Source organism: Scomber japonicus, chromosome 4 (genome assembly GCF_027409825.1).
Source record: "Scomber japonicus isolate fScoJap1 chromosome 4, fScoJap1.pri, whole genome shotgun sequence".
Classification (NCBI taxonomy): domain Eukaryota; kingdom Metazoa; phylum Chordata; class Actinopteri; order Scombriformes; family Scombridae; genus Scomber; species Scomber japonicus.
The window spans coordinates 9,217,761-9,244,357 of record NC_070581.1 but is presented as its reverse complement, the minus strand read 5'-3'; the positions used below and the strand labels follow the sequence as shown (position 1 = coordinate 9,244,357).

The window sequence follows — 26,597 nt, the reverse complement described above, 5'->3', positions numbered from 1 at the left end:
AGGAAAAAAGGATACCACATTGGATTGAAGGCTTCTGGTTCAGATTCCTACAGGAGACCATGCACAGATAATATCAATTTGGAAGATACTTCCATCTCATAATTTAATCTAAACTGGATCAGGATACCATAATCCTGTTTAGTGTTTGTTTCATCTGTTGTTATTTTAGGATGAGTTACAGTAATGTGGGACATTTTCTTCAATTGGCACATCAGCAATATATTTTAATACAAGGCACATATATTATATTGCACCCAATACCATTATGATATCCCAACGTGTCGTCCAATCATATCAGAAAATAGAATATAGATGTCACACTTGGAGAGGAAATGGCACATTCCATGTGCCAAATTGTCCCAGTTTATGTGCATTTCCAAATGTGAGACAGTCCAGACTGAAATCTGGGACGCTCATTTCCAGTCTTTTCTCACTGAATTGCTGAAATCACAGAAATACAGCTAAACAAACCCCATCTCCCATGTCGTACTTTGTGACATACCCCATATTGTTGTTTCTGACTTGGAGCACCAGGATAAGGTCTGGTGCAGTTCCTGTAGCAGACAGTTGGGGGCATCAATCCACAGAGCCTGTTTCCCGTTAGCTCGTCAGGCTGTAATATCCGAGCCTTGACATTGCGAAGATGGAGGATGTTATGGTCTAGCCCAGGATATACAGAAAAGCACAAACTGCGAGTTTCAGAGGTCTGTTATGACAACATTTCCAGTTGGTCCAGGTAAATGAAAAAACCCTCTCTGGTTCCTCAGCAAGCGAGCAAACGTTAGCTTCTTTGCGAAGTTAGGTAGCTAACACACAAATGACAGCCAGCTTTGCTAATGTCAACGAACAGGCTAGCGCAGCGAGCAGCAGCTAAGCTAAGCTAGCGGCGTAGTTTGAGATAACTGACACGTTAGCTCACCTAACCATAGTTTTTTCTTTGAGGATACTGTCTTGTCTTATCCAGAGACAAATGCATAACAAAGAAGCCGGCAAGCAGCTAACTTCATCGAATGTCATCTGCAAGAGGAGGAAGATGTTTTGATGTCAGTTCTAGCTAACGTTAGCAAGCTAACCATTTGCAAATCCGTTTCCTGGTTGTAATCTTTCGTCTTGTTAAAACGTAAATTGTTGGTTTATTCCATTCCCTGACTTCGTTTAAGTTAAGGAGCATATAAAACAGCTAGTATTTATCGTATAATAACGCTTCCTGTGTGACTTTGTGCACTCTGTTAGGAGAGGTCGCAGTGTTAGTGACAACATATTACAAATCTGGTCCTTGTTTACTGTCAAACTACACATCAGCTAACACGACTTTACACTCGTTCAATGTGTTTGATATGTTCTTTATTTCGCCATGCATTCAGTGCACCAAATGACACTAGCTGTAATATGTCAGCGTTGATTTAATCTTTAGTCGTTGCTATGCGTTTTAGTCCTGCTCTCTCTTTCCCTTGAAAGTCACTGTGTAAGGAGAAAGTCAACCACATAAACAGGTTCAAGTTTGAGTTATTATGGACCAAAATAAGCCCTTACTTAACAGCAGGGTTCCCACAGTCATTAAATTTTTGGAAAAGTTATGAAATGAGAAAAACTGGAATTATGTGAATGTTTTGGAAAAGTTTTGAATTAGTGATGGCTCAATCTGATATGAAAGATAACGAATATAAGACATGCTGCATGAACTTGGACCTCCCACTTTTACTATGTCAAAAATCAGTACATTCATTTAAAATGAATATACAAATCATCAATCTCTATATTTAGCTTTTTAATATCTTCTAATATGTGATCTGGGGCCAAACGCTTCCTCTGGATGTAATTGCAAAATCTTCCTGCCCACTTTTTTAAAACTACTTATAAATCATGGAAATTGGATAAAATATTATGGAAAGGTTATGGAAAAGTTTTGACAATTCATTGGTAAAAATGTGTGTATCAGATTGGGCAGGAAGCATTCTTCTCACAACAAGGGACATAGCTGGGTTGGTGCTTGATGGTCTACCTTAGTAGCATTTTCATTGTTTTCCTAATTTGTCATATTATTATTGTGTGTTTGCAGGTGGAGGCAGGAGGTGTGAGTAGAGTGCAGTACACATCAACAGCATGTACTCCGAGTGGCGCTCACTGCAGCTGGTCGTGCAGAGTGACCAGGGCCACCTCAGCGTTCTGCACACCTATCCCACCAGCGTGGGGACAGAGGTGGCAAATGCTGTGGTCAAACCTCTGGGCACAGCTGTGAGCCCTGTCGCCACAGAGAACATCCTCAAGACAGATAAGGAGGTGAGAAAGTGTTCTACGCTGGTGTTACACAGTCTCAAAGTTTAATAGCTTGGTAGTCTGCCAAGGTGCTAGCTCCATCTAAGGCTTTTGAGAGCCTGTCACCTTCAAAACCTGCTCACACATGAAGGGGCTTGGCTCCAGTGATCCATTGTAAAGTATATTTCAGGCAACACCAGTCACAAGAGCTCAGTGTCAGTGTAAAGTACACACACATAAGTTAGCACAGCCATTGTGTTATGGGTTAAAGTACTTGACAAATTGCTCACCGTTTGATTGGAAAAATGTGTATAAAACAATGTCAATATATTTTTTGCATGTAGCCGTCCTACTTAATTAAAATAAAAGGGAGGCAATAAAACAGGGTTAGGGTAGCTAAAAATGATCATATCAGGTTAAGATATGAACATACTGTGTTTGAATGGAACAAGAATCTTTTTTTATTTTTCTCAATGATTTGCAGGGAGGCAAACTTGTCACCTTTCATTGAAAATTGAAGTTTTGAATTGAAAAATGGTAATTTGTGAGATTCAAGTCGATCCGAGGGTTTGAGTGGGCTGAACAAAATGTGGGTGTCAGCCCATAGCCGATATATTCGTCCAATCACCCAAGCCTAATGTAGTCTAATATTAATCATCCTAGGTAGACACAGTCAAATCACTACATTTGAAACACAAGTTTATGAAATATCATTTTACAAGATTTTAGTCTATTCCCTCTCTGTGAGGCTTTGGCATGCTTTTGCATAGTTTGCTATAAGCACCTCTCATTCTCTCCCAAAATGATTAGTAGTTTTGTGTGTTTCTGAAGGGGTGTTATATGTGGGAATATTTCTGCAGATTTAGGGTCATTTGTTTCCCTTATCTTTTTATATTTGGACATAAAAGAAGGAAGTGCATTGCAGTGTCTATTTCTAAGAGATCACAATGATGACACAGTCTCTGGTTAGCCAGTTTTTTCTTCCTTTTATCTGTGTCAACACTATGGTCTGTAAGTCTGTATTTTGTTACGGATTTTCTTTGTTTGGTTTCAGGAGTGGTCAGATATTTGGCTATTTCAGTCTCTTTGTTTAGTGTTTGATAACATTGAAGCTTCTGGTTTCTTTCTTCTTCTTTTCAGTTTAAGGTTAATGCATTTTAGATTTGACCCTTAGTGTGTAGTTATGTTATTGGACAGTGGCATGAAGAATAGACTCAGGATGAGGGATTTGAAATATCTCCCTCTCTCTCTCTCTCTCTCTCTCTCTCTCTCTCTCTATCTCTCTCTATCTCTCTCTCTCTCTCTCTCGCTCTCTCTCTCTCTTTAAACAATAAGCTGCGTTTCCCTTTTAATTTGTCAGTTGTTGTTCATGTTGTGTTACTTCTTTGTGTGATGCATACGCCTGGAGCCTCCCTAGAGGGTTTGCATCTTAGTAATGGTTTTCACCCTGATGACTTCACATCCCTGGAAATGCTATGATGCAGTAATCAACTTAAATGAACAGCCTCCTATATCACTGGTGTTGTCACAAGTGCCATTTATATTTAAGGAGTATATGCAATTGTCTATAAAAAGCTTAAAATATCAAATTTAAAAACATTTTCAGATCATGTCTTGCAGTACTTTATTGATGCACAATTATAACTGCAACTATAAGTCTTCTTTGGTATGGCTGGTTACGCGCCTAAAAATAAGCATTTTCTTCTCTTCTTCCTTGTAGATCAGCACATTAGCTTTTCTATAAATCATATTTCAGCTAGGCCAGGAGCAGGATTTCTGAAAGGAACTCTCATATTTAGTTTATGATTTCCTTAATTGTGTTCAGTTTCTCAGGTCCTACCATTAAAATTATGGCATTGAAGTTTTATTTTCGATGTCGTGATAAGAGTTCTTTTCTCTCATGCTCTCCAAGTCCAATTAGATGCCATTAGGAACAACCTATACAAGCTGTAATATGTCTTTTACTCACAAGTATTTTTCATATAGCCACTCTGGCAAATAAATGCCTTACTGATGAAGTGCCACAGAGATAGCTTCTTCCATTTCTGTCCGAGTTTGATGCCTGGGGCACAACACTTTTTGCACAGCCCCCCCCCCCCCCCCCCCCTTCACTGGAACCATGTTAACAAAAATGAACATGGTTTACGTGCCTCTGTGTGTTTTTATTTTTTCCACACATTTTGCGTGGATTCAGCAAAAATTCAAGGAAAATACTTTGTAGGTGGCTATTTCATGCCTGAAAGCATCTGAAGTACAAGCTATATATTCAATGATAAACAATTTTAGTGTGTTAAACAGGGATGTCCTGAGCTGTTTATAAGATCATGAATGAGTCTGATTCAATGTTTGCTCTGTACCAGCAGTAAAAAAGTCTCCCTTGCATTTTGATGAAATGCAGGAACATCTGCTCTCCATACAGTCTACTCTGCTAACACGCACACTGTTACGAGCAAGTGAACCGCAGAGCTCACAGCAAGCCAACAGTTTCAATTAATGATATGACAGCATGAATTAGCAAGTGATGTGTGAGGAGCAGTGTTGGGATTAAAATATTTCAGCAATATTTATCAGCTGCACCAAGCATCCGAAATGCTGCTGCTGCTGCTGGTGGTTTGATCTTCACTTCATAATGAGGATAAAACAAGATTAACCTCTCTGTCACTGCTGAGCCACACTAACTCTCCCCTCTTCAAGGATGACAAACAAAATATAAAATAATATCATCAAATTCAGGAAATACTGATTTAGGAAATGATTTAGTTTACCTTACAAAGCAGCTGAATTCAAGAGATCACATGATACCGTTATCTCATCACTTCCTGAATCCAGCCGCCTTGCAAGGTAAGGCGGTGATAGACAGATGATTATTTAGGTCAAATTTTTTAATAACTTTACTAATCTTAATGTAGGCTTACTGTTGGTAAACTATGCATCAGTTTATCTTACTATTAGGTCACCCCTGTCCCTCCCCTTCCAAGCATGCAGGAGAATGTACAATGGCTGCAAAGAACTATGGCTGTGCAACATGATGGGGTCTTTGGGAGGGGACCCCCATCTGCTCCCAGTGTAGATATAAAGGTCTCATTCTCATTGGATTATACACTAATAAAAACGTACTTATGAATATTATATTCCATCTCTGCAAAGTCTGTTCCAACTAGATGCCACTAAATTCTATACAATAGACCTTTAAGCCTCAAAAGAATGGCAGCACTCACAGAATATGACTGTATTTGAAATATGTGTTGAGAGCTATTATTCTTACTATGTGATGTGGCATACAGGACTCCTCAGCAGCAATATGCTCCATGCCAACTCTTTCTAACATGATTTAATGAGAGTGATTTGGCCCCTAGGTGAAGTGGACCATGGAGGTGCTGTGTTATGGCCTTACCCTCCCCTTAGAGGGGGACACTGTTAAGTTGTGTGTAGATGTCTACACAGACTGGATGATGGCCCTGGTGTCGCCCAGGGACTCTATGCCTCAGCCTGTGGTCAAGGAGCCCAATATGTACGTCCAGACCATCCTCAAACATCTCTACAATGTCTTTGTACCAAGGTATGTCAGACATGTTGGCAGACGAGCCTTTCTCTCTCAACTGTGGTTTTTAGAATGTTAATGTATCACTCGGCACATATTATACACGTTTGTTTTTACATTATATCTGCTACTATAGATCTGTGACAATTGATGTCACTTAACATACCTTTTTCTTCTCATTCCTTTTTTCCTCATTTCAAACACTTTGTCTCTCCCTCTAGGCCTGAACAGCACAGTCTGAACCACATTAGGCTCTGCCAGCAGGTTCTGACTGCGGTCCAGAAACTGGCACGAGAGTCTGTTTCCATGGTGAGGGAAACCTGGGAGGTGCTGCTGCTCTTCTTGCTTCGCATCAATGACACATTACTTGCCCCGCCCACAGTTGGAGGTAAATCTCTACCTTGTCCTTCACAGCCCTTTTTGATGTATTTCCTTAATTATTATTTATTAATACTTACAAACAGCCACAATCTCCCTTAACAGTCCCTCTTTTTCCAGTCGGGGTGGCAGAGAAACTGGCAGAGAAACTGATGGCAGTGCTGTTCGAGGTGTGGCTGCTGGCATGTGCCCGTTGCTTTCCCACGCCACCATACTGGAAGACAGCTAGAGAGATGCTGGCCAACTGGAGACATCATCCTCCTGTTGTGGAGCAGTGGAGCAGAGTGGCCTGTGCCCTGACCTCCAGGTTAGAAAGATATCAGCTCAGCTTCATGTGGTTTTGTATTTAGTGCAGTGACTATAGGACAAATAATAAGTGACTTTCTGTTTTGTTTTTTTGGTTGAGGTTTTCAAGTCTTATCTATGTGATAATCTGCTCTTATACCTGTCTGTCTCCTTCAATCCAGACTTTTGCGCTTTACCCACGGACCATCCTTCCCACCTTTTAAAGTTCCCGATGAGGATGCCACCCTGATACCTTTAGAGATGGACAATGACTGTGTGGCACAGACGTGGTACCGCTTTCTCCACATGCTCAGGTACATAAACCCTCATTATTACTGTACTAAACTGGAACTGGAAACGAACCCTAACTGACACACATGGTTCTTTTGTTCATGTGTTATAAGAAACAGAGAAGTTGAAGTAGTTCATGTCATCCACTTCCCTTCAAATATTTCCTTTAGCTTTGCATTCTATTTCCTGAATACAAATAAAGTCCTCCCTAAAATTAATTAGGTGGTTGGTCCTGTAGAGCCAGCAGACATTAAAGATCTGTTATCATCTCAGTTCTGATAACATTTAATGTCAGAGAACTGTTTCCGTTTTAAGCCACGTCAGAATCATGACTGTTTCTCTTCATGTTTATTCACTTAAGCTACAGTACAGTGGCATCTGTACTCTTTTTTCCCTCCTAAAGCTGTCAATTTTTGCGGTTTGTTTCCAGCAACCCAGTAGACCTGAGCAACCCAGCCATCGTGAGCACGACTCCAAAGTTTCAGGAACAGTTTCTCAACTCCAGCGGCATCCCTCACGAAATGGTGCTGCACCCTTGTTTAAAACAGCTACCCCAGATCTTCTTCAGGGCCATGAGGGGCGTCAGCTGCCTTGTGGATGCCTTCTTGGGTAAGAGGATGCTGTAGTTAGTAATCAAGAGGTCAGTCTTGGCATTTAAGAGGGAGTGACTTCTTGTAAATGTTCAAGCTCCAACAAAGTGATACATTTGAGAATAAAGATGGTAGAACATATGAGTTTTGGCATTTTTAAGCAAATATGCCATTGGCACCCAATTGTCTTAAAGCCTGCCTTACATAACATCCAACAGTGTTGCGCAGACACTGTTAATTATGTTGTCTTAAGCAAATTGTACATTAATGTTGGTACTGTGGTAAAATCCGTGGATTCCAGTCACTGCTGGAGGTTAGGGAAAAGAGCTCTACAGAAATGTGGAGTTAGTATATGCAAGAAGGCCGATGTAGTCATTTAAAGGATTCACAGCAATTCCAAGCAGTCACACTTTATAACGGTTTTATTCTTTTTTCCAGTTGTTGTTCAGTTGGTTAGTAAAATCCAAATGTAGGATGTCAGTGAGTAACACCTGTTCCAACATTTGAATAGAAACATGTCAGTGTGTATTTTTCTCTTTACACTGTAGGTGTCTCTGTTGAAAAGAGAGATGTACGGGAGAGGGTGTTCACATTTTCTCCAGTGCTGCTCTCTCATGGTACAGACATCAGCGGACGTATTGTATGATAAGATGGGCATATGATGAAGTGGTGGTGATGATATTAACAATTGGAGGGGCGGGGGGTTTAGATGTTACGTCACAGACTTGCATTCAGACGAAACTAAAAGAACGTCAACAGCGCGGGTGTCCTGTGGGGGGTGTTTTAAAGCCAATCAAGATAAATGGATATCAATCATTTTTGATTATTGTTTCTAACCATTGTCTTGCATGTCTACAAATGAATATTGCCTGTAATCAACTCAGACTCAAGCCGTTTCGTCTCCCCTCTCTCGTGACATTAAACGTTTGTAAATGGCTTTGAATGATTGTATTTAACCAAAGCAGCTTTTTGTTTGTTGAAGCCAATCAGAAGTCTTTCCTCCCCCTACCCCCGCCACTATGAGGGAAAATCACTTGCTTTAGTCTCTTGCTCATTTCACCTTTCTCTCAATAGGCATCTCACGTCCCAGAGCTGACAGCGCCCCGCCCACCCCGGTCAACAGAATGAGCATGTCCCCGCCCCCCTCTATCACCAACACTACGCCCCCTCACCACCGCAAGCAACGACATGCAGTGGTCACCAAAACCACAAGCAAGAGTTCAACTGTAAGTCCGAGTGTTGCATAAAAGTATGATAAACAATATGTTTTGAATGTAGCTCTGTGATAGATGTCTTGTTGTACGTCTTTATTTGTCTGTATATCTCTTAGTCACTCTAGTCATGTTGTCAGCTTGCTAATAAGACATCATGCCTGTATCCCTCTCCACCCTTGCAGGGAAGTGGTAGTCAACCAACCAAAGCATCCCAGCAGCAACAGCAGCAGCAAACTTCCTCTTCCCCGACCCTGTTGTCTAGCCCCAACCAGAGCAGTTGGGAGTCTCGGCCCCTGCCGGCCCCGGCGCGGCCAAAGGTCAACAGCATCCTCAACCTGTTCGGCCAGTGGCTTTTCGACGCCGCTCTCGTCCACTGTAAGCTCCACAGCGGCCTCAGCCGAGACCCCAGCATGACCGGTAAGGAGCGAGACGACGGCGATGAGCGGCCTTTCCATTTTATGCATGGGCAGGCGGGTGTTTCGTTGCTGTTCATTAGTATGCGTTTTTGTGGAGTTATCTGTGTTTTTTTGGTGTCCGTTATTTTTTGACTGTATGTTGTCGGGGTATCCTTTCCTTTTTTCACCATTTTCTCTGAAACTTCTTTGGCCTTTCTGTGTGTGTGGAGGGCTTGGTTAGAAGTGGCCTGGTATGAGATTTTCATCTGATTCTAATCCATTTTACATCTACCAACAACTATTTAAACCTGGATAAAACTGCATATAGATTACAACCATATGCTTAAGACTTCATACACTCATTTTATCGATACATACAGTACTCAGTATTTGAAAAGAAATTTGGCTCATCATTGGCTCTCCATTTATTTTTCTCTTTTTTGGTGTAGTGTCCTGCACGTGTCTACCATGTCTGATTAATGTTAAAGAGTTGTAGTGGGTCATCTATTGAGAACAAAAAAAAACAACAACAACACACAATTCATGCCTGATATGAATTGATCCAAACAATATTGGATCTGCTTTGATTTTGTGTCTCTCCACTATTTCTGTTATCTTGCAGCCTCTTTTATCCAAATTCTCCTTTCTTATAAATCTTGTAAGTAGGAACGGCAGCTTTTTTTCCTCACTTGATTTGCGTTTCTTGACCAATCTTCCTGCTTTTTTTTATTTTTATTTTTTTTTATTTTTAGTTGACTTCCTCATGAATCATTGCCATTATTGCCATCATTTTCTGTTCCCACTCCTTGTCATTTCAAAAGTTCACCACCAAGCGTTCTCTCAGCGTCCTCCAAAGGTGATGGAATGGGTTTCACCAACTGACCACTTGTCTCGACCATAACGTTGCCAGTTCGTGACAACGCCACCCCCCCCCCCCACCCCCCCACTCGCCTGCTTTGAGTTCTCATTTTCTTATCCTTTGGGTCACACTAATCTTTATTATTTAGCTCCAGACTCCCTCCTCCCCTCCCCCCTCGCCCCTCCCCTTAAGTTCAGCATTAATATTTTTGTTTCTTGTAATTTCCTTTTGTATCGTCAGTTCACTTGAGTTTTGATTTTTATTGGTTTGGTGCCTCAATGCATGAAGTGAATGTTTTGTACCTTGAGTGACAGTTATATAATTGCAGCAGCGAGAGGAGCTGACACAGGGATTTTGCTTTTTGGCCTTGCAGCAGAAAACAACCCATTTTATTACCAGCACACCACACCTGGTCATGCTTTTTGCCCGTGACAGGAAGAACTTTTTTATGGCAAACTCTTTGTGTCAGAATTCCTTCTTTTTTTTTTTATTGAATGCTTTTAAATGACGTGAGTGTGTGTTTGCAGTCATTAAAGTCTTTGTTCTATCTCCTTGTGACAGCGATTAAACGTTTGCTTTATGGTGCTTTTTGTTTTTCCAATTTATTTCATTTTTTTTTTTTTTGTTGTAGTGTGCATATTGTAGGTACATGTTTGCCTGTTTCTCATACATGCATGAATACTAATGACCGCATTACAATTCAGGGTCCTTTCATTCTCTTGTCTCTTTCCGTTGTCTACAGCCATAACCACTCAAGTAGGTTTGGAGCTGAAAAGGAAGGGCTCACAAATGTCCACCGACTCCATGGTGTCGAACCCCATGTTTGATGCCAACGAGTTCCCCGAGAGCTACGAAGCAGGACGAGCGGAGGCCTGCGGGACTCTCTGCCGTATCTTCTGTAGCAAGAAAACCGGAGAAGAGATTCTGCCTGTTTACCTATCCAGGTAATGTAGTCAGGTCTTCTTTTTTTTTTTTTGTTAGATGCAAAGTTCTAATTGCCTGACAGTTCTGTGAGCATGCAGTTTTAGCTTTCTCAGCTAATATGCAGCTATTTCTCTGTCTCTGCAGGTTTTACATGGTCCTGATTCAGGGTCTCCAGATCTCCGATTTCATCTGTAGACCAGTCTTGGCTTATATCATTCTCAACTCTTCCTCTCTCTTCTGTACTGACCTGAAGGGCATCAATGTGGTGGTACCCTACTTCATAGCTGCCTTGGAGACTATTGTACCAGACAGGTGAGACTCGTACTATCTTACACAAGTTGTACATTAGTTAGTTTCTCTTCAGAGGTCAATTTTAAAGATATTGCACTTGAGTTTCTTGGACGTCTATGAGATTTGCTTTTTCTCCATCTTCTAGGGAGTTGTCCAAATTCAAGATGTATGTAAACCCCACCGACCTGAGGAGAGCCTCCATCAACATCCTGCTTGCCATGCTGCCATTGCCGCATCACTTTGGCAACATCAAATCAGAGGTAACAGCTTTGGCATTAGTACATTTCATTTCTTCCTAATGTGCTGCATAAATGAAGGGTTTTGAAGGTCTTCGGGGTTTGCTGTATGAACTGAGTCGTCTCATAACCATATTGATGTTGTGCTTTAGGTTCTGCTAGAGGGGAAGTTCAATGAGGAGGACGGGTGGCCTCATGACCAGCCCGTGTCTTTCCTGTCCCTGAGGCTACGTCTCGTCAACGTCCTGATCGGAGCCCTGCAGACTGAGACCGACCCCACCAACACACAACTCATCCTGGGTATCTACAGGCTTCATCACATCCTCTTTATTCGTTCATTTTGCTTCCCGATGTTACCTATGTTGTATTCTTGAACTTTTTTTTGTGCTTTTTTTAAATGATTAATTTTGTTAATCTTTTCCCTCTCTCAGGTGCAATGCTAAATATCGTTCAAGACTCTGCACTGTTGGAGTCCATAGGTGCACAAACTGAAACAGTAAGGATCAAGTCACAGCTTTTCCTACTGATTAGATTAAAAAAAAAAGTGATGATGCCAAAAGCAGTGAGACGGACCGGACATTAAGATTGCTGTGTTTTGTGGTGATAGGGGAGTATAGACGGGAGCCACATGACAGTGAGGAGTCAGAGTCACAGCCGTACAAACAGCGGCATTAGTTTCAGCAGCGGGGGCAGCATGGAGGCCACCAGCCCGGACTCTGAGCGCCCTGCCCAGGCTCTGCTTCGAGACTACGGTAAGACACCCCAGCTGCTCCACGTACACTAACATCTTTGTGTTTGGTAAATCAACACAGCACTGCCGGCTTTGGACATGTTGTTGCTGCAAGATAACTTCATGTGATGGGTAGCTGCTTGCTCATCAAAATAAAACATGTAACTCATTTGCTCTTCGTAGCTAACGTGGTTAAAGTGGTACGCAGAGTTAAGAAGCGTTGGGTAAAATGTCTCTGTAGGTGATATCTTATTTGCTGTGATGCTGTGCTGTTTGTCTTTTTCCTCTCCAGGGCTGAGCGATGTTTTGCAATGTAATTTTTTTTTTTTTTTAAATCTAAAAATACTTACATAAATTGATATAATTGCTGTCATTTTCCCACAAGTTTAAATCTTCACTGAACACTGCTGCTGGCTCATAGGCGACTTTGTTCACCAGGGAATGGGGAGGGGGGTTTGTTCTGTTTGGTTCCTGTGGGACAAGATGGTAGCTCTGTTACATTGTGCGAGCTCGGGACAGGAAACACAATACTTGAGAGCAGACGGGAGACTGGAAACTGTTGTTTTATACACCGCAGTCATTTCAACATGATTTAGATCCTTTTTTTTTTTTTTTTTAATTCAGGAAATCACATGCCTGATTTCTCAAATTGAACACTTAAAAATACTCAATACTATTACTGAAAACATTTTAAAGTATCACTTTGTGTGTTGTCTGGTGAGACTTCCTCAGGTTCTTTAGGTAGAAAAGAAAGATAGTCAGCATTAGGATTAATTACTAAACAATAACAGTTATGGGACAGAAGAGGAAAGAAGAAGGATTAAATTGGGACCAGAACAGGAAGAAGAAAATCTACACACGTCATGATGTAGTCCAGACATTCTTTACCTCAGCCTCAGCTACTTCCACTGGGCAATACTTTCCTCTGGAACAAATCTGAACTGTCCAAACAGGCCACTTTACATTTTGACTGAAACTTGGCAGTTACTTTACTTTTTCTTTGTCGTAATTTAAACAAACAAGAAAAAAAGAGTCATGAAGTAGTTACTTACTTTCAGAGATGTTTTATCTATGTACATCATGGAAAACCCACAAGATGTTAATCACAGTAAGGTTTGTGTTACTGTGTATTAAGAGTTAGGTTTTTATCAGAATGACTTGTACATTGTTTATTAAGTCACTTTTGGACAATTATATACAAATTTGTTGGTAGAAATGATGAGAAAGGTATATCGCTCAGCCTTATTTATTCTTCAATGTATTTGGAGAATAAAGTCAGCACCGCACATTGTGTGCGGGTGATGACACATTCAATATCTCTTCTAATGCATGTTTTTTGAGAAATCTCTTCAGCCACTTTGACGCCTTTGTCCTGCTTTGCTCTATTCTTTGCGGTGTTTGGTATTTCGGGGTGTTATATGGTTTAGCTCTTCCAGATACGGCGGCAGGCCTGCTGGTGCGCAGCATCCACCTGGTCACCCAGAGGCTCAACTCCCAGTGGAGGCAAGACATGAGCATCTCACTGGCTGCCCTGGAGCTCCTGGCGGGGCTCGCCAAGGTAAAGCAACAATGTTCAAATGCGACTGAAATTCAGTGTAACGATGAGTAATCATTGCTAGCTGGCCTCACAATTGTATTGTAGCTTACTCATGTTACCCACCTAAGTCTCAACCATCAGTAGTAGATTTTATGCTCCAAAGCTGTGCCTTTAGTTAAGTGTGTGGATCCTCAAATGAGACAGTTTTGCCTAACGGAGGACAAAAGCAGTTATGCATTCAGGTGGTTTTTGTTAAAGTTTAAGCCAGAAAGCTCCAATTTCATCACAAGGATGTTGCCCTTAAAAAGTTTCTAGATTGAGTGCAGTGGTCTTCCTGGTTTGAACAACACACTGACATAAGATGTGTCAGCTAAAAAATAAAGGTCCAAATAAAGTCACATCATTACTGTATTGATATACTGTAGCTTATACACTGTTTTTTTTTTGTTTTTTTTGCACATGTCTTAACCAGGTGAAAGTGGGGGTCGACTCTGCAGACCGCAAACGTGCTGTCAGCTCTATATGTGGGTACATTGTATACCAGTGTAGCCGTCCAGCTCCTCTTCAATCCAGAGACCTTCACTCCATGATTGTAGCTGCCTTCCAGTTTCTATGTGTGTGGCTCACAGAGCACCCGGACATGCTGGATGAGAAGGTGAGTTTAAAGTCTGAATTTAAGATTCTTGGATATGCTGTTAGATTAGAAGGTGGCGGTTAGTATTTCATTCTTTGAGATTCTGTCCCCTGTTCCATTTTTTTGTATCAGGATTGTTTGGTGGAGGTGTTGGAGATTGTAGAGCTGGGAATCTCCGGCAGCAAGTCCAGACAGGAACAAGAAGTGCGACATAAAGCGGAGAAGGAGCACAACCCAGCATCAATGAGGGTGAAGGACGCTGCTGAGGCGACTTTGTCCTGGTGAGACACTTCAAAGTTTATAGAGTGTAAACCAGCTATGCAGTTAGTTGATATAGTTAATATGTAACATAGAAAACTACATGCTAAGCAGTATTCTTCATACTGCTCTTTTCCATTGTCTTGAACCACTTCTAAAGAAAAAACTGTAACTAATAGGAAAATGGTATATTTTTGTCAGACCCCTGACTGTTTATACACAAAGCATGCTATTGGGTATGCATTTGTGTATGTTGAAGGCGAGGTCCTTTGCATATAGACAATCAAAAAAGTTTGTAATACAAACAGTAACCATCATCATCTGTGTCATGGTGGCAGGATGACATCCAAGCAGCAAAACCAAACAGCAAAACCTAATTGACCAAATTCAATTAAAATGTAATTATATAGCACAATTTCATACAGAAGCAGTTCAAAGTGCTTTAAATAAAAAAACAGCAAAATGTGGAAATAATACAAACATACTGTACAAATACGGTGAGTGCATTTAAGTAAATGCTTGAGCGAAAATGACAGTCTTCAGTTTGTTTTTTAATGAACTGTGTCAGAGCATATCTAAGTTCAGTTCTTTAGCTGTATGAATACTGAATACCAACTTACCACACTTTGAAAGTTGAAAGGAAAAACACAATCTTGTCAAATCACCACATTTACATTAAACTGTCTGCTTGTTAGCTACTGTTACAGCGCCATCCAGAGGCGTGAAAGCCAAAGGCATTCTGTATAGCTCCAAAAATGTTTTTTTCTCCTTTCAACAATAAAGTAGTTCAAATAATACATTTGAAATTCAAAAGTATTTTTTTTAACTTTAGTTAGACTAAATCTAAATTATGTATGTGTTCTGTTTTTCTGCTACAGTGACCTAGTTTCCCCAGTTTTCTGCTGAACCTCCAAACAGCACGCAGGCAACTACTAGAGAGTAAAAGGTTCTGTACACCTTGACCCAGTTTCTTAATGTTTATGTTCTTACATGTGCCACTGTGGTGTTCCCTAGTATCATGCAGGTGTTGGGGGCCTTCCCTTCGCCCAGTGGACCCGCCTCCACCTGCAGCCTGCTGAATGAAGACACCCTGATTCGATATGCCAGACTCAGTGCCACAGGAGCCAGCAACTTCCGCTACTTTGTCTTGGACAATTCAGTCATCCTCGCCATGCTGGAGCAACCGCTTGGCAATGAGCAGAGTGAGTAGCTTATTATTTGTTGTTTGACTTAACACAGATTTCAGGAGGGAGATGTTAGGGGGGAGGTGTTACCTGGTTCATTTTTGATGTACAATTATATACTGTATCACCTGCCAAAAACCAAGTAAATTAAAATTGATAACCAAGATGCCATTCAATTTCTGCATAAATGAGATCATCTCTATCCTCACAGACCCCAGTCCATCAGTGACAGTTTTGATCAGAGGGACGGCTGGAAGACATGCCTGGACCATGCAGCTCTTCCACCAACCCAGAGGAGCTCGGGCCAATCAGAGGGTGAGATCACATTGTAGATTACTTCAGTTTGATAGGCACTAAATTGAAATCACCATGCTATAGTCGTGCCTCTTTAAAACTTTACTGATAAACATATTTCCATATCTGTCTGCTTCTCTCCTCCCACAGCAGGTGTTTGTTCCTGAGGGCCGTCCAACACCCAACAATGATGTAGGGATCAAGTACAACGTCAAGCAGAGGCCCTTCCCCGAAGAGGTGGACAAGATCCCACTTGTCAAAGCTGATGTCAGCATTCCTGACCTGGATGACATTGTCAGTAAAGAGGTGAGAGAAATACTTCTGTTTGAACCCTGTCAGTGATCTTTTATCCACATTATGGCTTAATTACATTTAGTTTAAGTCACTGAAACAGAGACATCAGCTACCACAAGATTATTCATTATCATGGCTGAAATAGAGCCACGTGGTTAATAAATAACTCGTATCATTTGTTATTATACAAACTCAGGTGTGTTGTTTGGGCTGGCAGGATGATTCGAGAGCTACAAATACACTGATGAGTAATTTCCCACACGTGAGTTGTTGCAGAGGTGATATGCCACTTGGGGTGTGTGTTGGAGAAAAGGGTCAAATCATCTGGTTTGGTGGCAAATACACTCATAGTTTTGTGGGGTTTCATAATCCAATCCAGTAGCCTTTGCAAACAATTACAGCCTCTGTGGTAAAAATTGCAACACATTGTGTAACCAAGTGAGTATTAAAAGCTTCAAAAAGACTGGATCTGTTGAAGGGCTTTTGTACTGGATTGGATTAGAGTACTCAGGTTTAGATTATAACTTGGTAACTAGTCTTCACATCCCCTTAATACACCAATTTTGGGAGGTAACACCTCAGTACTGGGACTGTGGGTGTGTCTTGTACCATTCATCATAAAATTGTCTTATAATCATCTTAAAAATGTAATTTCCCCTTCTTTACAGCTGGAAGTTCAACATGACAAGCTTCGATTACTGATGACGAAGCAGATCGATTATGAGGGCACCCTGGAGCGCCACAGCGAGGAGATCTGGAAGTCCAAGTCTTTCCCTGACCCCCAAACAGACTGTAAACCCCCTCCACCCTCGCAAGAGTTCCAAACAGCCCGTCTCTTCCTCTCCCACTTTGGTTTTCTGTCTCTGGAGGCGCTCAAGGTTGGTTAACATAATTTGTCTGATGGCCAGTAAGAAGATGTTGTGGTTAGCTAAAATTTAACTTAGCTTTTTATATTACTGTTATTGTTAATACAGTTAATTCAGAATATATGTCAATTCATTTATTATCTATAGGAGCCCAATAACAGCCGTCTACCTCCTCATCTGATTGGCTTGGAGTCGTCCTTGCCAGGGTTTTTTGACGACATCAGCTACCTGGACCTGCTTCCCTGCCGACCATTTGACACTGTCTTTATTTTCTACGTGAGGGCTGGGCAGAAAACCAGCCACGAGGTGAGAGAACTCAGGTTGATTGGTTGCAGCAGAACCCCATAGAGTCTGTATGATATAATAATGTTTACAGTGAAATTATTATTTGGGCTTGCAATTAACTGGGGAGTGCACAGGTGTTGATCTTTTCTTTCTTCCTGTCAAAATATGTCTATAAGAATCTCTGATTATGAATGGATCTGTTCTTGTGTGTGTGTGTGTGTGTGTGTGTGTGTGTGGTAATCAGATCCTGAGGAATGTGGAGTCATCATCCAGTGTTCAGCCCCACTTTTTGGAGTTCTTGCTATCCTTGGGCTGGCCTGTGGACGTAGGACGCCACCCAGGGTGGACGGGGCACCTAGACACCAGCTGGTCCCTCAACTCCTGCTCTGACAACGACATACAACAGACTGGTGAGCTATGGAGTTATCTACTGCACTACAATGAGGAAAACTGGACACATCACATCAACATCAACTCTTGTTTATTCAAATGTTAAATATTCATGGAATATTATTGGAATATATTGAATATTTGATTGTTTCTGTAGAGGAAGCTTCTACTCCTGAGGACACAGGCGGTTCAGTGTTCAACGGGGAGAAGAAAGTTTTGTACTACGCTGATGCTCTGACAGAGATTGCCTTCGTTGTTCCGTCTTTGACAGAAAATTCCGGTCAGTATTAACTTCTACTATGAATTGATGAACATTGTATATGATGGGAGGGATTAAGTGCATTACAGAGCTGTCATATGCTCTTTGTTATTTCACAGAGGAGTCGTCAGTGCACAGTGACTCCACAGTGGAAGCAGACACAAACACAGAGCCCGCGCCTGCTTCACTCAAACAACCCAATCTCACACTGGAGCTATTCCCTAACCATTCAGAAAACCTGGAGTCTGCCAAAAAGGTAAAGTCTGGCTTATGTCAGTGTATCTGAACAGCTTGACAGTGCTGACTAAGATTTCTAATTTGGTTTTGTAGTGTTTGTTTACACTCACTGAATATTGTGCTATTTACTGCAGCTGAGTCCTTTGGTGAAGACCAAGAGGTCATCGACTGGAAAGTCTTTCCCAGCACTGGGACCTGAGACGAAAGTGTTTGTGGTCTGGGTGGAGCGCTTTGATGATATTGGTAAGCAATCTCCTCATTCTGCCTAATATCCTCTCAGGTAATATCTCTGAGAGGCTGGTTTTATGTAGTTTAAGACCACTTGCGGTGAAGCATTCAGCTTCATTCAATAAATTCCTCCATACGAAATCTTAGTGTCAAATATGCAACCTCTGTGGCATTTAAAAGGTGGATGTGATGAAGTGTGTTAACAAATTGTCATTGTGTGTGTTTTCAGAGAACTTCCCGTTGTCTGATCTGTTGGCGGAAACCAGCACAGGTTTGGAAGCGAGCATGAGCAACAGCACTTCCTGCAGGTACTAAAGCAGTTGACAACCAAAACAGTTTGCTGTCATTATAGAACATATTGTTAACAAGTTTGGTTTTGGTCTAATGCAAAAATGAAAAACAAAAAAACATTCGCTGAAGGCGTACAGCTGCAAAAAAACATGTGCTCTGGCATGTAGGTCAACAACCACTGCAAGAATAACACAGTGCAAAACAGGAAGTACAACATGCTATGTATGCAAAAGCAGAAAAGGAACTGTGGCAAAGCTATGACAAGGGCAAGGGTGTGAAATGACAAGAATATGCAGTTTTTTGTGAAAGGTGGTTTTAATGTACAGTAGCAGTCTAGAAAAACACTTTATAATTGAAGATGTGTCCAGATGTTTGACTGATACTGTATGTTGGTCCTCTTCACCAGCAGCTTCATTGTAAAGATTATGGATAAAGTGACACTCACTGAGGCCACAGACCACAACCCCTCAAATTGATTTAAATGGGTTGCAGTCAACCAAAACAATGCTACCATTGAGAGCTCTGTGTATTCAGATCCTGTTGTGACAACTGTTGGTTTCACAATTTGCAACTGTTTGTTGAGTTGAGTTGAGTGCCCATGTCCTTTGAAAGATAATGGGTCGGTGATGTGTGAAGACTGCTAAATGTACTTCTCCTTTACTGCTGAACATCAGGCATAGACATGTTTTCTCTGCATACATAATTGTTTCATGTGAAGTGAAAACCTACTGGTATTTACACTAAACACCAGTGGGGTCACAAGGTGCCTACCTGATTGTAAACATGTAGTGAATTATTGTAAAGGAGAATTAGGCTTCAGTCTCTAAACAGCTATTAATATTTAAAACCACACCCATTCTTGACTGATAAGAACTTTTGTAATTAGTAATCATTAGACCCGTTTTATTTATTTATCTATTTATTGACACCATCACTGTAAGGTTTTTTAAGACAGGACACATTGATGGTTGTATTATTTTACTAGAAATATAAATGCACTGTAATGTAATCATAATAAACAAGTTCATTTTAAAGAGGGGGCATGTATTTAATCCCAATCCAGCCTATGTTTTGGGTTTAAATTAAATTATTTTAAAACGTAAACCTCACAATAAACCATCAAGATAACTCTAAAATAACAAAACACGTGAATCCCTGATTCAAGTCACGTGAATTAACTGAATCAACTCAGCTTGTCTTCTTTGTATTCATTTTCATTTTCACTATTAGAAATGAGCATCGTACACTTAACAACATCACGTCCATGTGGTGAACACATCCGCTGACACTGCAGAATCTCAAAAACATAATAACAAGCTGTGTTGTACAGCTGTCTACTTATGTTTTATTGTACCAAATGTGTAAAGTTTTTCTTCATGATGTTGAAATATCCTTGCACCAGTATCAAGTCCTTTGTCCACAATTTCCCTGAGAAAAAATATAAACACCTGAACATATCTTTTCAGTATTTACTACAAACATAACATGGTACATGTACACTCTGTTGTTCTCGCTGCAGGTCAGGGTTACTAGAGAAGGACGTTCCTCTGATCTTCATCCATCCTCTGAAGACGGGTCTCTTCAGGATCCGGCTGCATGGAGCTGTGGGCAAATTTGGCATGGTGATTCCCCTGGTGGACGGCATGGTGGTCAGCCGCAGAGCACTTGGTAATAGCTCATATGGATCTCTCTGTCTTTGTTTAACCCTCCTTACCGCATATTTCCTTTTCTCCTCATCAGAAAGAACTGAGGCATCAAGTCCTAATGTATCCCAGGGTCTCCATGGGGAATCTGTTCCTGAAATAATATACACAAAGCATATTATTTTTATGATTGGCATTTTGTTTAAAGACACAGGAAACATGACAGAAATAATTACTTTATCTCATCAGATCATTTAGCAAGTTAGGTTTATGCTCATACATAATATTACTTTAAAAAAAGAACCCATACTGAGTTCAGTGACAGTTCTTAGTCAGCAGATGGCATAGTTGGAAACTATCTTAGACAGTTGCTGTGGTTTAATGAAAGTTGGAATCTCCTCACATTCTAATTTTCACTCTCACTATCTTTATCTTGTTAGAAGGCGCTGTGCTGTTATGCTGAGAGCAAGCCCAGATCACATTCACATAGTTATATATTCATACCTGGAAGCTGCCCAGTACAACCACAGTGTGATCTGTCTACCACTGAGCATGTGGGGTCAAGGGCCTTACTCAAGGGCACCTCAGTCGTGGTAATGAGGCAGGGGCAGGCGCTGTTTTTTTCACTTTCCCCACCCAGATTTATCCTGCTGGTCTGGGGTTTGACTTGGCGACTCTGCGGTCACAAGCTCGCTTCTTAATCCTTTTGCCATGGTATTACTGTATTAATATTGGATCCTATTGCCACAGTATTATCAACAGCAGTAGAATTCAGTCATTTCATGAAACTCATTTACACACAGTCTTAAAAGTGTCACTGTTTGACTACTTCTGCCTGACGAGCTCATGTGTTTGCCTCCTCCTCCCAGGGTTTCTCGTGCGTCAAACAGTCATCAACGTGTGCCGACGGAAGCGTCTGGAAAGTGACTTGTACAACCCGCCTCACGTGAGGCGGAAGCAGAAAATAACTGAGATTGTCCAGCGTTACCGCAACAAGCAACTGGAGCCCGAGTTTTACACCTCGCTCTTCCACGAGGTGGGGGAAGGAAAGCCTCACCTCTAACCTCCCTGGTTCTGTCCTAACACTGGCTCACAAGCGCACACAACAACACACACACACACACACACACACACACACACACTCACACACACACACACACACACACTCTTATGCTATACTCTCATACACCATTTTCAACTGTGCGTGCATACACACACACACACACACAGAATCTTTATATTTATACTGTACTATTTTGTTATTTATATGAATACATATATCAACACTGTCTGCCTTTGACTCCGAGAGCAAAGCGTCAAAAACCATGCCAAGGTGGAAGAAGCTAAATTTCTATGTCGCAGCCGCTCACTGAAGATTCAAATGGCTGAAGTTCAACAGTGACTGTCTCTCCTCATTTAGGTTCGCTTTGTGGCAAAAGAGTTTCTGCTTGTCTTTAACTGCAATACAATAGTTACACTGTTGGCCTTTTTGAAATTATAAACAGTTTGTCCTTTTAAAAAAACCCTGTGACATGAGTGCATTTCATGATGGTTTGGTAATACAAAATTGTGTCCAAAATCCAGATCTGCATATCTGTTTTTGTTTTAATTAAACAGATCCACGGTTGGATTTTTGCCAAGGAGATAAAACATGCAAGCATCATTAAAAAAATGTTTTGTAACATACGTCACTGCTGCTTTTAAGGCAGGCGGCTTCAAGAGTACAGAGAAATGATCGACGGCATTAACCCATAATCTAACTTTACAACAAATTGTCATCTACACCCAAACACCTGCTAAAGTCTTCCTAGTGCACACACACATTTTGTCCATCGCAGCAGCTGACTGAGCACACAAATAGTGCTGTTTCTATTTTTTTGATTTTTCAGATGATTTATAGGACTTCTGTGTTGTTTTACTATACATGGATGTCATTTGTGACACCTGAGCAGTCATCCCATCTCATAAAAGCTACACTGTGTGTGTGTGTGCGTCCGTGTGTGTGTATGCGACCACATGTATGCTAGTTCAGTCAGTCAAATTATTGACACCACAAGGAGTCACAGTGACTCCTGAGCAGATGAATTCTGTCACTTTAAACAAATAGGAATCTCAAGATAAAAACCATTAAGAAAATGTTCTATTTTCTCTGTCAAGTAACACTAGAACTGGTTCACTCTTTAGGGCTTTGTAACATTGGAGTTCACTGATCATGAAAGCATTTACGGAGCTCCTGCAATTTGCACTTGATGTTTGCAGGGCTGTTATGAAATGATCAAAAAGGCATTGTAGGTTTTGAATCTGCCAATACCAAACAGATACCATAGCACATTTTAAAGTGTCTTGCTTCTCCAAACAAATCCATGGTGATGAATTCAAAGGCCAAAATACTCCAATGTAGCTAACTTCCATTTTGGCTGAGTATATCTGTATATTTTTTTTAAATTCTAAACCCAGAAAGAGAATATTTAACTTTTCTGTTATATTCAGTTTGGATAATAGAAATGTGCAGTTTTGCCTTCACAAATCTTTTAGTAACTTTCACAATTTTCTTTCACTTTTGTTTATTCACTGTACTTTGGTTTTGGATTCAAGCCCTCTCACTGTCTGCCTGTAACAATGTGAATTTATTTATCACAGAGATGGAACAGGGCAAACACCTCTAGTTTCTTTTGTTATTTGGAAAGTCTTAATGCACTGAGCACATTTTATGTTTATTTTCTATTCCCTTTGGTTACCTTACTTGTCTTTTGTACTTTTGTGCATTTTGAAAGAAAACCCTGCTGAAGGAAGAGTTTTATCTTGTGAAAATATGAATGAAGAAGAGGCATTGTGGCGTTTTTAACCTATCATGTCTAATCGTGTGACTCACTTTTTATGATGGTGCTTTATGCACATGCCTTTTTTTGGAAGGAAAAAGTACATTAAATATGCTTCAAAGAAACTACATACAATCAGTCATACAGTGTATCCTATGTTACTCCTTTGATGTTTGATCATATTTAAGGATTTGCCATGTACAGAAGCGGAGGATGATATGTAAATATATGATAGTGTAAGGCATTTACAAGTTGTCTGTTGCATTCCTCATCATGAGATGGCGCGAAAAGTTCTGTGTGTATGCAATTTTGTGTGGGAGGCTCACAATGGGTATTGAATGTAACATGCATCAATTAAAACTATTATTGACATTTTAATTTCTCCCATTCCTAATATTTGACTTTTTGTTCACAGGTTTATGTTGATGAAGAATAAAATGAACTTCCACTTTTTCTCTTTTAATATTTAATTGATGAGACCTTTTCTCTCCAGATGCAACCTAGGCTCTAGATTTCAATTAGGCCTATTAGTTAGAGCCAAAATGATGTTAGAATAAAATAAAGACACCTCAGTTATTCTGTAAATATAATTGCATCACAAATATAAGTGTAGCTTAAAGCCTTTTAACAGTGGTATGGTTGAATGATGAAGTAGCTCGTACTTCGGGGGCAATACCTGTAACAGTAGTTGTACATCCACACTGAGGCTGATGAAACATTACTGTAACTGAGATATAGTGTGTATATATCTATCATTACTGCCAGTGTAAAGCAAACACAGCTGTATGGCCTTCACACAAATTGCACAATGAATTTAGAGTGAAAGCTGAGCTTGATAAAAGGTTTAACAGGTAGGTTACGTCATACAATTACGCACGAGACCTAAATTAGCCCGCTTAAATAAAGACACACCGGGGTCAAAATAGGCACGAAACGACTCAGTATTAAAATATATTAAATTGCTCTTTGGCCCTGACTTGTACCGGAGTTTGTTTTGTTAATTTCTTTACGTTAACAGTGCCTAAGCTGGAGCATCTGTCTGCTGCTGGAAGCTGCATCTTTGTGTGAGTCCGCCAGGGGGCGCCTTCATCTCAGCTAGCCGGCTAACCTGGACGTGAATACAACAGGTAAACATTTAGCTATAGCTACTTGACACATTTCAAGTTGATTTATAAATGTCTTCAGTGTTTTTAACAACATTGTAGAAGGTGACAATTCAGCTGAAAACTTTGCAGGAAACTTTTTCATGAAACCTCTGGGCATTCTGACATCTGTTAATGCCTTAAAATTGTTGCTTTTGACTAATTTATGAAAGAAGAATGCCTCTTTGTCTTTTTTGTTTTTGTTTAGTTTAATTAGCAGCATGTTGTGCCGAAATGTCCATGAAAGATAGGCTTATAATGATAAAGATATCCCAATTTCATCACCGATAATAGATGTGTGTAACTGAAATCCTTCTTTTAATTAGGAGATGTGAATGTAAAACAACAGTTCATGATGACATTGTGTGTCCATTTAGTTTTGTCCCAGTAGTTTACTTGATGTTTCTTGTGTTCCGTTTTGGTAAAATAGCATTTAATGAATTAATTAATTAATTAATCAGCGTCACTTTCAGATATATGCCCATTAACGCTCATCCCACGTTTAGTACATTGACAGTGGATGTTTAGTGAGCTGTCAGCAGAAGTGAGCTGTGGCCCCTGAGCGTGGCTCTGGCTGTGGCTGTGGGTCCCTCCTCCTCCTCTCTGTCGTCTCACTCTACCCGTGATCTGATCTACTGTTGCCGTGCTTGCTCTCAGCTGGTGTTGCGACCACACAGCCGGGCACTCCGCCTGTTGTTTGGCACTTTTTGGTGAGCTTTTATTTCTAGTGTTGTGGTGCATTGCGCATCACTTCCTAAGGGAGATTTCTTTTTGGGAAAAACCTACTGTTCCAAAATGGACTGAAACAACAACTCAGCAAAGTGTGGATATTTAGGAAAAAGCATTGTACTTCTTTAAAGAGCAACCTTTTGTGAGGGTTGAATTACCAGCATGGAAGAGGAAGACGGGCATCATGAGAACGGGATCCACGCCACCAAGGACTCGGACCGACAGCAGCGGCTCAGACTGTGTGTTTTAAATGAAACGTTGAACACCGAGAGGGATTATGTTCGGACATTGCTTTTCATTCAGTCGGTAAGTTTGACATTACCTTTCACGGTGCTTATGTTGACGCTCCGCTCTCTCCTACCCTGGCAGAACATTACGCCAAACTACAGTGAGAAATCCTTCAATTTAAGAAAACCGTTCCTATTGGCAACCATATAATTATCCTAAATTGCTGATGGGGATATTTCATGAAAAGACAGACTACACTCTTTAGCTCGGCATGTATTCAGCACATCAACCGGCACATGCTGCAATAAAGATTTTACTTTAATATATGTTTACTTGCTGTAGCCTTTCTGACTGATCAGGAGTCAAATTGCCTGAAATTCGTATTACGTTTGGCCTGACACTGTCTTGAAGAGCTCAGTCTCTTTGGGAGTTGCTTGTTCTCTTTTATGTTGTTGTTGTTGTTGTTATATTTAAACATGCTGCAAAAGTTGGACACACCTCACAGCTCTGGTTTACAGCTGCTGCACAACGTGGCTCTCTTCACAGTCTTGCCTTGCTGACAGCTTTGTGCTTGGCTTTTTAAAAGGCAGCCTGCCTCTTGGAAATGATGTGAGCAGAGACTTACCTGTGTTTTAACCTCCTGCTCCTTAACCACATATCATTAAGACCATGTCAGTGTCAATATTGCTAGGCAGACTCGTTGAGATTCATGGCACAAGAGCATGATGGTCTGGAGACATCATTCACACCTCCCCATTGTGTGTTAAAGCCCAGGTTCAAAACAATGAAGGAAGAGCTCAGTTCACACCGGCTTAGCAAATAGATAGATATTCATGAGCAGTCATCAGCACCACTTTACCTTTTTCCAGAAAGAGATAAGAAACCACTTCAGTACAGTTACTTATTCACTCATTGTACATCTGCTGCCTTTGATTAAATTAACATAATCACACACCCATTCAGCCACCAACAGGGTGCCTCCCACTCCCACCTGAAAGGAGACAATTCAGTTGGTCATGTCTCCTTGTCTTTCTACCATCACCTTTTCCTAGTCATCTCTGGTACTTGCACTGTGCAGGTGGTTTCTGTTTCCAGCTGATACTGAGTCATTGTGTGGTTGACTGCATTTAACGTGACTGAAATAGTGTAACTTCATTATAAAGCTTTTTTCAACCACTTGCTGTAGGGACATCTTTCTTTTGTTGCCCCCTTCAACAAGGTCAAAGGTCAGGGTCCGCTACAAAGCATCACCCTTAGGTTAGTGATTCAGACTATCCTCTTACTTTTCC

General features: G+C 40.8%; 2 protein-coding genes across 4 annotated transcripts in view; both read left to right on the top strand.

Moving 5' to 3' along the window:
- The first annotated feature begins 607 nt into the window (after positions 1-607).
- On the top strand, positions 608-23,662 carry ralgapb (Ral GTPase activating protein non-catalytic subunit beta). Of its 3 annotated transcripts, none has more exons than XM_053316894.1 (31): positions 608-736; positions 2,060-2,280; positions 5,613-5,815; positions 6,019-6,185; positions 6,281-6,482; positions 6,643-6,774; positions 7,182-7,360; positions 7,890-7,958; positions 8,416-8,567; positions 8,738-8,972; positions 10,552-10,753; positions 10,878-11,045; positions 11,170-11,284; positions 11,413-11,560; positions 11,692-11,756; positions 11,868-12,012; positions 13,427-13,548; positions 14,000-14,182; positions 14,294-14,442; positions 15,434-15,621; positions 15,815-15,918; positions 16,048-16,203; positions 16,860-17,069; positions 17,205-17,363; positions 17,587-17,752; positions 17,890-18,012; positions 18,111-18,247; positions 18,363-18,471; positions 18,686-18,764; positions 20,267-20,415; positions 21,260-23,662. In XM_053316894.1, the coding sequence occupies exons 2-31, from the start codon at positions 2,104-2,106 to the stop codon at positions 21,451-21,453; spliced, it is 4,587 nt and encodes a 1,528-aa protein (XP_053172869.1). In that variant the 5' UTR covers positions 608-736; positions 2,060-2,103; the 3' UTR covers positions 21,454-23,662. The 3 variants fall into 3 exon arrangements, with proteins under 3 accessions (XP_053172869.1, XP_053172871.1, XP_053172870.1); XM_053316895.1 differs by having other exon boundaries at positions 639-704; positions 6,296-6,482; XM_053316896.1 differs by lacking the exon at positions 7,890-7,958 and having other exon boundaries at positions 6,296-6,482; positions 16,051-16,203.
- A 1,360-nt stretch (positions 23,663-25,022) lies between these two features.
- The window catches only part of prex1 (phosphatidylinositol-3,4,5-trisphosphate-dependent Rac exchange factor 1), an 80,487-nt gene continuing 78,912 nt past the window's right edge, over positions 25,023-26,597 (top strand). Inside the window, exon 1 of the mRNA XM_053316893.1 lies at positions 25,023-25,386. Coding sequence (XP_053172868.1) covers positions 25,243-25,386 — 144 coding nt within the window. The 5' untranslated portion in view covers positions 25,023-25,242. The remainder of the gene's footprint in view (positions 25,387-26,597) is intronic.

What these genes read in the sequence shown, in the direction of transcription:
- ralgapb (XM_053316894.1), top strand. Translation starts at nt 2,104, where the DNA reads ATGTACTCCGAGTGGCGCTCACTGCAGCTGGTCGTGCAGAGTGACCAG. An exon ending in CCACAAGCAAGAGTTCAACT is followed by an intron (nt 8,568 to 8,737) that starts GTAAGTCCGAGT and finishes CCACCCTTGCAG; the next exon opens with GGAAGTGGTAGTCAACCAAC. An exon ending in CGGACATGCTGGATGAGAAG is followed by an intron (nt 14,183 to 14,293) that starts GTGAGTTTAAAG and finishes TTTTTGTATCAG; the next exon opens with GATTGTTTGGTGGAGGTGTT.